Source organism: Ipomoea triloba, chromosome 12 (genome assembly GCF_003576645.1).
Source record: "Ipomoea triloba cultivar NCNSP0323 chromosome 12, ASM357664v1".
NCBI lineage: Eukaryota > Viridiplantae > Streptophyta > Magnoliopsida > Solanales > Convolvulaceae > Ipomoea > Ipomoea triloba.
In genome coordinates, this window is record NC_044927.1 from 15,957,007 (window position 1) to 15,971,331 (window position 14,325).

The window sequence follows — 14,325 nt, forward strand, 5'->3', positions numbered from 1 at the left end:
AACACACCACTCAAGGTGTAAAATGCAACACTGACAATACTAAAACACACCACTCAATGTGTAAAACACACAACTGACCTAACTAAAACACACCACCTAAGGTGTAAAAATGCAACACTAACCTTACTAAAACACACCACTCAATATGTAAAACACACTACTCAAGGTGTAAAACACACCACCGACCTTACTAAAACACACCACTGACCTTACTAAAACACACTACCTAAGGTGTGAAACACACCATTGACATTTCTAAAACACACCACTCAAGGTGTAAAAATGCACCACTTACCTCACTAAAACACAACACTCAAGCTGTAAACATATTAAAAAACACCACTTACTAACCATACGTCAAGTACGCATGTGCGTAACAGGACACACTAGTACTTGTATTAAAATGCACCAGTGCACAGATTAAAAGTATTAACATATGTATCAAAACACACCACCCTATGAATTAACACAAATCATATACAGTAATACAATGATCAATTTCAATTATTTAAAGGACATGTCCTACTGTTATGGCCATATTCATCACAAGTGTGGCATCTCCTTGATTGCTTTGTACACTTGCTTGCAACTCTCTCCCTTGCACTCTTCAATCGCTTACCACTATCCTTGTTCTTAGCTTTGACAAGGTCGTGCACTTCCACTGAAGAGGCCTTGGACACAGACTCACAAAACGAATTAATCACACTTTGCTTGCTACCAACAGCCACGCTACTGCCATTATCACTCCCATCTTGAAGAAATAATTTCCTTTGATCATTAACAACGCTTCGTATCTGTGACAAACGATCAATATTACCATCAGCCAACCCCACACAAGCATAAATATCAGACCACATAAGATTAGTAAGCAGCCTAACGTTCTCCACTTTCGCAGATTGATCAACAACTATACCATCAATATCAAATATTGGGTGCAAACATGCACCCTTTGTCCACCGATGCACCAAATACCTAGAAGGAATACTCTCAAGACCACGATCTTTAAAAACAAAAAAAGATATGCTTACACAACAAACCCATCCTCTCAAACATCTTGCAAGAACACCTTACACAATTATCATCCAAAACTAAATTGACAGCCCATGCTCGATGGTCACCCTCTTTTATCACGTAAGACACGCAACCATCAGAATCACTCAAAGATACCACTTGACAAGAAAAACAAGCTGCACAAATCTCCTCTTGAACATCATAAAACACAAAAATTGTGTAAACACCCATGGCATGCCGCTCCAACGCCAATGGTGTCTTCAAAACGGGAAAACAAGCTTCACAATCAGCATTTAGTTTTGCTTGAGCATGCCGCTGTGCACCAATAGCACTTTCATAATGCACCAAATATTCAACCAAGCTAGAATGTCCATTAGAGAAGCTACCAAAGAAACTGTTTTGAGACTCCGATCTAGATGTGGTCCTAACCAAACCCGCCATAAACTCATCATGAAAGTATGGAGATGCCCAAAATGTACGGGACTTAAACAAGTAACGAAACCAACCATTATCACCCAACCCATATTCCTCCATAATCTGATTCCATCGCAGCTCAAAGGCCTCAGGATCAATTGAATTATCCCAAACGATGCAATTCAACTTCCTCCTAAACACCTCGTCTTTAGACAAAACCGGTCCAACCTTCTCTCCCACCTTGCACATTATATGCCACATACAAAATCTATGTTTTGACTCACCAAACACTTGAGCAACGGCAACCTTCACAGCTGGATCAAAATCTGTAACAACGCAAATAGGATCATGACCCATAATTTTCTTAAAACTCTCCAAAAGCCACACATATGAGTCTATGTCTTCCTTCGTAAGCATCCCAGCACCAAAGGTGATGCATCTCTTATGATTATCAATGCTAGTAAATGGGACAAAAACCAGATTATACCTACATAAGGAAAAACACAGAAAAAACAGTTAACACAATAACACGTCTCAGAACACACCATATAGCATTGAATAATACACCACTATTGTATACAAAATGCAGAAACAAAAAACAGATTACTAACCTGTTAGTACGATATGTAGCATCAAACGAAACAATATCACCAAACAAAGAAAAGTTCTTCCTTGATACTGCGTCCGCCAAGAAAACCCTTGAGAGCTGGTTAGCCTCATCAACATCATATTCAAACCCAAATGCTTCGCACAATTCACGCCTTTTAAACAGCGTATCTATGAACAATTGAGCATCACCATTCAAAATGTAAGCCATTAAATCACGTTTGAAATTTTGAAAGTCCACACTTGTAGCCCCCACATTAGAATACTCACCAACAATCTCCTTAAATAACCTATACGACCGAGTAGGGCCAATGTTTGCCCGAACACAACTTGCAACGAAAATTTGATGGCCAACATCAAGATTGCGATTGACTTTTAAAAACTGCTTAGCAATAGATGAACACATCGAATGGGTATGTCGTTCCTCAAAAAAATGCACAGAATAACAACCTTTCGGTATGAATTTAAAAACCACCTTAGCCTTACACCCAACCCTACTTGTTAACCTCCGCCTCTTCGCATCACTACAATGGCTATGCTTGAACCCCTCACGACTACATACAACATGCTTCAACACAATACCACCATCTCTACCCCTTCGAGTTGTGCTCTGCCTACAGTCAAAACCAACAGAGCCAGCATATTGTTTATAAAAACCAAAAACACTATCCAAGGAATCAAACTGTTGCCCGACATGAGGCTTCAAACTATTGGCACAAATTGGACGCCAATACTTAGTCATACCGGGTGATATTTCCATATCACAAGCACTGCCTTCTACACCAATGTCTGTGGAATAACCTTCATCACAAACCCCACTAGCAGAGTTTATATTCACACCTACACCATTGTCAAATAAAATGCACCAGTGTGTAGATCAAATCACACAGTAACCAAAATAAACAAAAAATGCAACTGCTCTCTTAAAACGCACCTAAATTTCTAACAAAACACACCATTCAACTGAACAAATTACAACACAACATTGACCCCGTACTCATACTACAACTAATCAAATAAAAATGCACCAACATACCTATTAAAACACACCATGTAACGTACTAATATGCACTAGTTCTCAGACTACATCATACAACTGACCATTCAATAATATCAACTAAGATATACCACAACAGTTCAATACAAAACACACCATACCCAATACAAAAACACACCACACCGTCACCACACATATCAATATGCACCATTCAATAATATCAACTAAAATAAACCACCACAGTTCACTACTAAAATACACCATACCACATACAAAACATACCACAACGTCACCACGAACAAACAACATAAAGACTATCGTCATCACACATCACCGTCACCGGAAAACCGCCATTACAACAAATACATCAATTATTCCAAAAAACAATCAACATATAATAACAAATTCAAACTATCTAAATCAAGATGTTTTAAAATTAACACTAGAACACAAAAATATACCAGTATCCATAGTTCCACACCGCGACTAGCTCCAATTCTCCAGCGCGATCTTCTCTGGCGCAATCTTCTCCCAGCTGTGATTTCCTCGCAATTACGATCAGTAATCTCGTCGCGATGTTCTCGTCGTTGAGAATTACCAAAACAATAGAATTATGGATTATATACATGCACATAACACAACCTAAAATTACAATAAAGTCCTTACTTACCTTAGCGCTAATAAAACTTCCTAATCCTAATATATCACAACCACCGTCGGATCAGCACAATCGAATGGCGCACGCTTGGCCACACGACCGCACCTATTAACACAGCCGCATTTGATTAATATTCTATATATATATATATATATATATATATATATATATATATATATTTATTTATTTATTTATTTATTTATTTATTTATTTATTTATTTATTTGTTTATTTATTTATTTATAGAGTAAATTCCATTTTTGTCCTAGATTTATAAGTACCAATCCACATTTAGTCCTTTTTTATTAGAACATCCTTATTTGGTCATAGTATTATCGTGGCATGACCAATTTTAGTCCTCCAGCAATCAAATCATTGAAATATCGTTAAATACAAAAACATTTCAATCTTTTTATACAAAGTATGTTCAAGCGCTATATTTTTATGTTTATTTTTTGAAAACATTCATAATTGAAGGCCGAAATGTCCTTGTATTTAATGATATTTAAACTGATTTGTTGATAAAGGACCAAAAATGGTCATGCCACAATAATACTAGGACCAAAAGTGGATGTTCTAATAAAAAAGGACTAAAGTGGATTGTCACCTATAAATATAGGACCAAAAATGGAATTAACTCATATTTATATATAAGTGTTGTTTTCTCGCCCATCTTAAAAAAAATACTTCTGTTTTGAAATTAGAAATTACAATCATTTTTTACCTAATTAAATAATTACAAAAATGCTATATATGTTAATTTAATTTATAATAATGATTACTTAAAATATTTATTATACCATGAATCATGGTCTACTTTTAAGGTTTACTAAACTAATACTCTGTATATTCTTTTTCAACTTAAGTTCAATTTTTTTTATATACAAATAAAATTAATATATAAATTTTTAAAATGTTGTATATTCATTTTTACAATACTATTGCAATATAATAATTAAAATTATCATAGACATACATAATAATTTATACATACATACATACATACATACATACATACATACATACATACACACACACACACACACACACACACACACATATATATATATTACACACATATATATATATATTAAAACAGAAGTGTTGTTTTCCAGTTCATCTTAATAAAATAATTTTGTTTTGAAATTTGAAATTACAATAATTTTTACCAAATTAAATAATTACAAAAATTCTATATATGTTATTTTAATTTATAGTAATAATTATCTAAAATATTTATTATAACATGAATCATGGTCTACTTTTAAGGTACACTAAACTAATACTTCGTATATTCTTTTTAAACTTAAGTTCAATTTTTTTATATACAAATAAAATTAATATATAAAAATATATCATTAAAAAGTTCTAATTTAAAACTTTTAAATAACACCCATATTGATATTTTTATTTATTAAATTAACATACAATTATATTAAATCACTATATTATATTCATTTTCAATATAATATTCGTTCATTTTTAAAATGTTGTAGATTGCATTTTTACAATACTATTGCAATATATAATTAAAATTAACATAAACTTACATAATATATATTGAAACAAAAGTGTTGTTTTCCCGTCCATCCTAAGAAAATACTTCTGTTTTGAAATTACAATCATCTTTTACCTAATTAAATAATAACAAAAATGCTATATATGTTAATTTAATTTATAGTAATTATTACCTAAATATTTATTATACCATGAATCATGGTCTACTTTTAAGGTACCTATATATGTTTGTAATTTCAAATGATTGTAAAAAATGATTGTAATTTCAAAAACATATATAGCATTTTTTTTATTATTTAATTAAGTAAAAAATGAACCAATATTATATTAAAAATGAATATAATATATTGATTTAATATAATTGTATGTTAATTTAATACAGTAGATTAAAATAAATATAGGTGTTATTTAAAAGTTTTTAATTAGAAATTTTTAATAATATATTTTTTTATATTAATTTTATTTGTATATAAAAAAAACTGAGCTTAAGTTGAAAAAGAATATACTGAGTATTAGTTCAGTGTACCTTAAAAGTAACCATGATTCATGGTATAATAAATATTTTAGGTAATCACTATTATAAATTAAATTAACATATATAGCATTTTTGTAATTATTTAATTAGGTAAAAATGATTGTAATTTCAAATTTCAAAGCAGAAGTATTTTTATAGGATGAGTGTGAAAATAGCACTTCTGTTTATATATATATATATATATATATATATATATATATATATATATATATATATAAATTACGTACATTCACATAATATAATAATTTTTTTTGAATACTATAATATACATCATATAGTAATTTGATTGTTTACGAATAAAAAAAAATACGCAAGATTAAAATATTTTGAACCATAATTGAATTGCATGGTATATTATCATGAGAGGAATTTAATTACGTACATTAACATAATATATATATATTTTTTTGAATACTATAATATATATCATATTGTAATTTGATTGTTTACGAATATAAAATAAAAAAATACGCAAGATTAAAATATTTTGAACCATACTTGAATTACATGGTATATTATCATGAGAGGATTTTAACTATGTACATTAACATAATATAATAATATTTTTTTGAGTTAATTCCAGAAATAGTCCTTCGACTATTGACTTTTACCAATTTTTGTCCTCGACTTTTAATTTGACCAAAATTGATCCCTTAACTATTGATTTTGTACCAATTTTGGTCCTTCTGTTAAATCTATGTTAAATAGGTGTTAAAATTGAGGGCAAAAATGTAAAACTAAATATTTGAGGCTTTTATATATTACTGCAATGTAATGTATACTCCGTAATAATTTTTATTGTATATTTTATTGTTGTATTAGGGTTTTTTTTTGGCTTTATTTGATAGCAAAAATGGTAGAAAAGGGCACCGATATGTTAATTTTTATTTTTTTTTTTGCTTTATTTTGTGTTTTTTTTTTTGGGCTTTATGGTACAACTCATCCATTGCTTTTTTTTTTGGACTCATCCATCACTTTGATTACCAAATTTTCAACCAAAAAAAGGAAAATTAGAACAGTAAAAAATTAACATAGAATTAAGCAAAAAAAAAAAAAAAAAGATACTAGTGTCCTTTTCTACCATTTTTGCAATAAAAAAAAACACCTAATACAACAATAAAATATACAATAACACTCCACATCCAGTTAGATAATTTACAAAAATAAAATAAAATAAAAATATTACGGAGTATATATTACATTGCAATAATATATTAAAGACTCAAATATTTAGTTTTACATTTTTACCCTCAATTTTAACACCTATTTAACCTAGATTTAACAGAAGGACCAAACTTGGTACAAAATCAATAGTTAAGGGACCAACTTTGGTCAAATTAAAAGTTGATGACAAAAATTGGTAAAAGTAAATAGTCGAAGGACCATTTATGGAATTAACTCTATTTTTTTTAATACAATAATATACATCATACAGTAATATATATATATATATATATATATATATATATATATATATATATATATATATATATATATAATACGCAAGGTTAAATTATTTTGTTTAAGGAATCCATACAGGAATGGAATTGAATAAAATATTTCATTAATTTTCGTGTATAATAAGTAATGTAATCATATTTTGAATATTTTGTCAAATTTAGCCATAAATAAGGAATGATAAGGAAGGCTAGAATTTCTGATAAGGAATTATTATATAATATTATGTTGACCGATTTCAAATTTTTTGGATTAAAATGAGCGAGAAAGCTAGCACTTCTGTTTATATATATGATAGTGATTGCCCAAAATATTGAATTATTATAAAATGGACAATGGTCTATTTTTAACATTTTTAAGATAGACTATGGTAAATTCTTTTCTGTTTTCAACTTAAATTTTGTTTTTTAATGAAAATAAAATTAATATATAAAAAATAAATCATTTTACTTTTTAATGCAAATAAAATTAATATATAAAAATAAATCATTAAAAAATTCTAGTTAAATATTGTTGCTTAAAAATTGAATATGTTGTTGCTCTGCTACTCTTTTGTGTAGTAATTGAATTGAAATTCTTTAAATGCTCAAAATTAATAATATTTGCTAATAATATTCTTTTTTTTTTGCTAATAATATTCAATTAAGTACAGACTAATTTTATTCTCTTAAACACTTTATTTGTGACATTTTACATATGTACAAAAATTAGTATTATAGTGTTGACTAAATCTGTCACTAATAGGAGAAGTACCAAACTCATAAGGTTAACCCGGGCGACATGCAAAAGGTGGGCAAATTATACCATGCACCGTGGTGGACATAGCATTGTGCACCAGGAATCAAAACGGCGTCGTATTGTCCATTAGCCAGTAAGTGGACGTTATTTTGGGAATCATGTCCGTTTCCTCCGTTAACTTCCTAAAAAAAAAAAAAGAAAAAAAGAAACAGTGAATTTGAATTGTTTGTGTTGTGGCGGTTATGGCGATCTTCTTCTCCGATTTGTGAACTCACGAATAACAAATATACATTCGTAGCTCTTGGATTCTCAGGCATTAGGATATGCAAGGCGTCAATTCGCAGCAGGAGGTGGTTGCGACTGAAGAACTCGATGATCCGGTTGGATTGGCTATTTCAGGCGATCGTAATCCAGGTTTTTTATGTTTTATTTTGTGATTTTTTTTGTGTTTATGAAAATCATTGAATTCGTATGCTTCGATTCGTGTGTTTTGATTATATGATACTGGTTTTAGGATTGTTTTATGATACAACTATGCGATTGGAAGGGTAGAAGATGAGTTTTGTGTATTTGTGTGGATATTATGTGTATTCTTTTAATGAACTGTGAGTATTTCAGGCAATGTTTTTGTGTATTCATTGTAGTTGTATGTAAAAACAGAGAGTGTATTGTGTTTTGTTTATCGAATGTTAGTCTGGTGGATTTTTGTGTGTTTTTGTGAATATTTTGTGTATTATTTGAATTCAATATGTGTATTGTGGTCAGAGAGTTTGTGTATTCATGTTAGTTGTCATGTAAACACAAGGTGATGTGTGTTTTGTATTTTGGTTTTCCAATATTCTGTGTATTCTAGTTATACACTATGTGTATTGTAGGCATGTATTCTGTGTATTGATTGTAGGGGTACTTAAACATTGTGTTTTTGCAGCTGATCAGGACTTGTTAGGGGTGTCAGTGAGTTCTATTGATGAAGCATATGAGGTTTATAATGATTATGCTTTCAGGCTAGGTTTTAGTGTGAGGAGGGGTAAGCAAAGATATAGTGCTGGTACAAAACAATTGAAGATGAAGGAGTTTAATTGTTCAAAGTCTGGGTTTAAAAGGGTTTTAAGAAAGGGAAGTTATTAAAAAGTTGATGTACGGACAGGTTGTCATGCATCTGTTCAATTTGATTTAGATGGGAATGGGATGTGGACTGCATCTGTTCAATTTGATTTAGATGGGAATGGGATGTGGACTGCATCTGTTCAATTTGATTTAGATGGGAATGGGATGTGGACTGTGACAGTTCAATTTGATTTAGATGGGAATGGGATGTGGACTGTGACAAATCAATTTGATTTAGATGGGAATGGGATGTGGACTGTGACAAAGCACCAGAAGCTTCATAATCATGAGTTTGTTCCAACGACCAAGAGTTATCTTCTATGGTCACATAGATCAGTGTCTAGAAATCATCTTTCCTACCTAAAGGATTTAAAGAAGAGCGGTGTTTCTGTGGCTGATGGTTTACGGTTTCTTAAAACACAATCAGGGGGGTCACCACTCGTTGGTTTTACAAGCAGGGATGCATGTAACTCGCTGTGCACTGATGTATTGAACAATTTGGATGGAACCGACTCAAACACATTAATTGAAATATTTAGACAAAGGCAATCAAGTGAAAATGATTTTTTCTTTGATTTCGAAGTGGATGATGAGTCAAGGTTGTGCAGCTTTTTTTGGAGAGATGGGAAAATGATGCGAGACTATGAATTGTTTGGAGATTTGTTAGTTCACAATATGACGTATCGTACTAACAAATATGATATGATTTGTGGTCCATTCGTTGGTATGAACCATCACTGTATGAACGTCATGTTTGGATGTGGTTTTTTGTTGAACGAGAGGATTGAGTCGTTCGTATGGTTGTTTAGGTCATTTTTAAGATCAATGAATGGGAAAAGTCCCCAAAGTATAATGACCGATCAATGCACTGCCATGGCTGCTGCTATTTCCCAAGTTTTTCCAACCTCAAGACATCGCCTATGTATATAGCATATCGGTGAGAATTCAAAGAAGCACATCAAGGGACTAAGAAATCAAAAAGATTTTCTAGACATATTCAATTGTCTGTTGAAACATACCGATACAGAGGCAGAGTTTGAGCTTTACTGGACAAGGTATGCTTTCATTAAACATTCTGTCTATTGGTGATGGTATTTATGTTTATTTAGTTATAGTATTCTGTGTATTATATTTTTCCCAATTGCTTGCATTAGTATACAGAGTTGGCAATTCTCACCCAGATTATGTGTATTCTCTTGATATATTCTGAGTATTGTAGTGTTAGAGTATGTTTATTCTATTGATTCTGTGCTTTCATTCCCATGCCTTCATATCTGATAATACTCCCCTTATATTCTGTGTATTCAATTGAATGATCATGTGTATTTGTATATGAGAGTCTGTGTATGCATTATAGTATATGAATAGGTGTAGTTAATATATATGTTATGCTATTTCAGGATGGTCACAACATACAAATGCCATAATAATTCTTATTTCAGGATGGTCACAACATACAAATGCCATAATAATTCTTGGATCAGGATGGTCACAACATACAAATGCCATAATAATTCTTGGATTGAAAAGTTGTATCAATGTAGAGAAAAAAATAATTCTTGGATTGAAAAGTTGTATCAATGTAGAGAAAAATGGTGCCCTGCATTTAACAAAGATTATTTTTCTGGTGGTATTTTATCTTCACAAAAGAGTGAAACCACAAATCACTCTATTTCTATAAGGTTATCCAAGACTGCTGGGCTATGTGATTTCTATAGCTCCTTTGTTGGTGTTGTTTCGGAGTGGAGGAGTAGAGAGAACGGGGAAGATGTCCGGTGTTCCCAAGGTGTACCTACAATGGCTATAGATCACATTAAGATTCTTTCACACGCTAGGGATATTTATACGATTGAGATATATTACTTGTTCGAAGAGCAGTTTTTGAAAGGGGCATCATGCTATCAAGAGTGTGTTCAATTTGAAGGTGGTGTGTATAAGTATCACGTCTGGAGGCCGGAGGTTGATATTATTAGGCATGAAGTGATTTTTAACGTTAGAGAGTTAGATATTTGGTGCAGTTGCAAGCTGTTCACTGAAACCGGGATCTTATGTTGTCACTGTTTACGCATTTTAAACGTGCATTGTGTGTCTGAAGTTCCAAATAAATATATTCTGAAGAGATGGACTAAAAGAGTTTTGGAAGACGAGAATGCTGGTATTATCCCCCCATCTCAGTGCTTTAATGTTCCCTCTTCTGTTTGGACTTTAGAGATCACTAGGAAATTTCAGAAGTTGGTTGTTTATTGCCAAGAAAACAGCGAAGCATGCAAAATTTTTGAGCAAGCAGTGTTAGATGCTAAGAGAAAAGTTGAAGATGAGTATGGCCCTATTTTCTTCAAAGGTGAAGATTGTGATGTGGAATCGTCGAGCGGTGTTATAAAGGATCCATCAAACAGGCGGTTGAAAGGGTTACGCAATAGGAGGGTGACTAGTGTGATTGAAAAGAAATACAAGAAAGCAAGGGGTCGAAAGCAGCTTGCTCATATAGCTGCATCTAAAACAAAATCGGTGGGGCAGTCTCAAGTTGAAGATGCTATTTCTAATATTGCTGGTAATGGATATCTGGTGCATCCAATGTCTGGAGGTTCAACTTTTTGTCATTTTAGGTCAAATGCAAATCAAGAGGACAATCAGAGTGTGTCTTAATGTCTGTATGCATTCAAATGATATAGGTTGATTTCTGAGTAGGTTTTTGTTTGTTAGTTTTGTTTTTTCAAGATCTGCAGTTGTACTTTTTATACACAAAACTATTACAAGTAATACACAAACTGTTTCCGCAAGATACACAGAATTATTTACCACAACAACATAAACCATTTGGTGTTATTTCTTTATATTGCACTCTGTAATACACAGAGTGATACTATGCAATACACAGAACAGTACTGCCGAATACACAGAATATGAATTGCACTCTGTAATATGTTTTTAGAGTTAGAAGACAGAGGTGTAAGCCAGGGTTTAGCATTAGGGTTTAGGGTTTAGCACCCAGTACTAGGTATACAGATATATTTTTGAATACACAAAGTTTAAGTCAATAATACACAGAATATTACTATGTAATACACAGAATATTATTATGTGTTATGGTTTTAGGGGTTAAGGTTTAGTCTTAGAGTTATGGGTTACCATTAACTGAATACACAGAAGGACAGCATGTAATACACATAATGTTACTGCGTAATACACAGAATATATAATTGAAGTCATTCTTAGAATAAATTTTGTAATCAACAAAATAAACTTAATAGATATGGCACCCTATAATATAAGATGTGACAAAAAGCTTTTTTTCATTTTAGAGTTAGAGTAGTTTCCAAAATAAAGAACACATCTCAGATACTTGTTTCAATTTCAGTCTACAAAAATCAACATCTTTACAAACACGGTCACTTTGATTGTTTGTAGATTTCTTTGGCTGCATTTGTCACCTCTGGTAGAAGGGTATTGCATTCTGACATTAGTATGGTTGCGGCATATTTAGCTCTCAGTGATGTGAGGAATGTATTCTGCAAAAATAGAATGCAAAATTAATTAGAAATGAATTGTTAAATATTTTAATATGGAAGAAAGTTGAAAGAATATTTTTATACTTACATCTTCAGGGCCTCCAGTGAGTAGCCATGGGTTGAAAATTTTGTGCTCTTTGGTAGAAGTAAGGTTGGGCTCTTTGAGGGAAATTCTGGTATGGGTCAAACATAGGGTTTGTGAAGAAATTTGGGTTCAAAAGATGAGGAAAATTTTGCATCCCGGCCCCTTGTAGTTGCGGTGGAAATTGAAAACCTAATCCTCCTCCTAAATAAGGATTTATATTCGGATTTTCCATGGAGGTAGAGATTGGTATTCGTACCGGTGCCACTGGATCTTGAGAGGTATTGGGTTGAGCCTCCGTGTGTGCTCCTTGACTCGGGCTTGCTCGGGAACTACCTCCTCCGGGAGACATTTGGCCTGGGTTGCTAGATTCACCGGTCTCCATGTTTATCTCCACTGGTTCAAATTCTTTCAACTGATTGGATGAGCCTTTCTTCAACTTCCTTAACTCTCTAGAGAGTTCTTGGTTTAAAGGACAAAGGTTTTGACCACCTTGTGATCTAGTTTGCATAAATCAAAAGGTATCCAAATTTAAACAAACTTAAGAAAACACTTAAACAATAAAAGCAAAACTTGATCTCCTTCAAAATTCATTCATTTTAATGCTAAGATTAGATAATTAATTATACAATACAACCAGATATGCCAATCCCCGGCAACGGCGCCAAAAAGTTGATGTGTAAAGTGGTGTAGTGAATTTGTGGGTTAATTATATCGTTCTCAAGGGATTGGGTTTTATGGCATGTACTTGTATAGCAATTAAATTCTTAGGCATTAAGATGAATAAATTTAACAAGAATCCAAGCAATCATATATGAGTTGATATGTAACAAGCTATAACAGGTTCATCAAGAATTAAAAGCAATATTACAATTGGTATAAACTCTGATAATTAAAGATAGGACTCGAATTAAGGAGAATTATCTTATAGATGCAATAACAAGATTTGGGGAAAATAATTAATTTAAGAGTTCAATGAATTGCACAAAAGAATCTTTAATCTAAATTTCATTTTCATGAACTAAAGATAAAGATTAGAACAAGGAATTGCTCCACTTTCGTGACATATCAATTCCTAGTTCTTAGAGGACATAAGCAATTTAAAACCACAATGTTCTTTACTTTCGTAAATTAAATTGGGTGCATGCAAAGAGTAGCTTGATTTCAACATATAACTTCCATTATAAANGAACACATTAGGATGGCTTATTAAAGATGAAAATTACAAATTAAACTTAGGATTTCTCTAAATCATCCCATTAAATGCAATACGGCCTAATTTTCTTTACTTTATTCCAAATAAGATGATTGTTGCAAACATTAATCAAAGTGAAGAAAATCAAGGTTATACTGAACACAATTTATACAATCTAGTGGACAAATAAGCTTAAATATGGGGATTAAATATGATCAAAAATGCACTTATCAACTCCCCCACACTTAAACTTTTGTTTGTCCTCAAACAAAAACAAACAATAAATTGCAAATCATTGCATCGAAATTGTCGAAACTCCCTCATTGCACAACCTATCAAACCACATATCCAACTTGCTACAAAACAACTTACTACAAGAATCACCTTAGCTTGGTTCACGAGTTCCATTCCCAAGCCAATAACCAAGTACCAAAACCATTAAAGTGCGTGAGAATCTAGTGTGTACAAATGCTAAGTTGAGATTATGCAAAACTTGGC

The 14,325-nt window shown here is 31.9% G+C and overlaps 1 protein-coding gene and 1 long non-coding RNA gene across 2 annotated transcripts; both read right to left on the reverse strand.

Annotated features, from left to right (window-relative positions):
- Nucleotides 1-500: 500 nt before the first annotated feature.
- On the reverse strand, nucleotides 501-3,499 carry LOC115999441 (protein FAR1-RELATED SEQUENCE 5-like). Its single transcript, XM_031239290.1, has 4 exons — nucleotides 3,490-3,499; nucleotides 2,037-2,871; nucleotides 1,067-1,912; nucleotides 501-972 (listed from the first exon to the last, which is right to left on the reverse strand). Exons 1-4 carry the CDS (start codon nucleotides 3,497-3,499, stop codon nucleotides 501-503), a joined length of 2,163 nt encoding a protein of 720 aa, XP_031095150.1.
- Nucleotides 3,500-12,308: 8,809 nt separating this feature from the next.
- LOC115998729 lies at nucleotides 12,309-13,242 on the reverse strand. Its single transcript, XR_004093956.1, has 2 exons — nucleotides 12,639-13,242; nucleotides 12,309-12,550 (listed from the first exon to the last, which is right to left on the reverse strand). It is a non-coding gene; the product is annotated as an uncharacterized LOC115998729 (long non-coding RNA).
- Nucleotides 13,243-14,325: the final 1,083 nt, after the last annotated feature.

Excerpts from the sequence above, each read along its gene's own strand:
- LOC115999441 (XM_031239290.1), bottom strand. Across the intron at positions 1,913-2,036 it reads GCTACATATCGTACTAACAG|GTATAATCTGGTTTTTGTCC; the intron begins GTTAGTAATCTG and ends TTCCTTATGTAG. Across the intron at positions 973-1,066 it reads TTGGATGATAATTGTGTAAG|GTATTTGGTGCATCGGTGGA; the intron begins GTGTTCTTGCAA and ends TATTCCTTCTAG.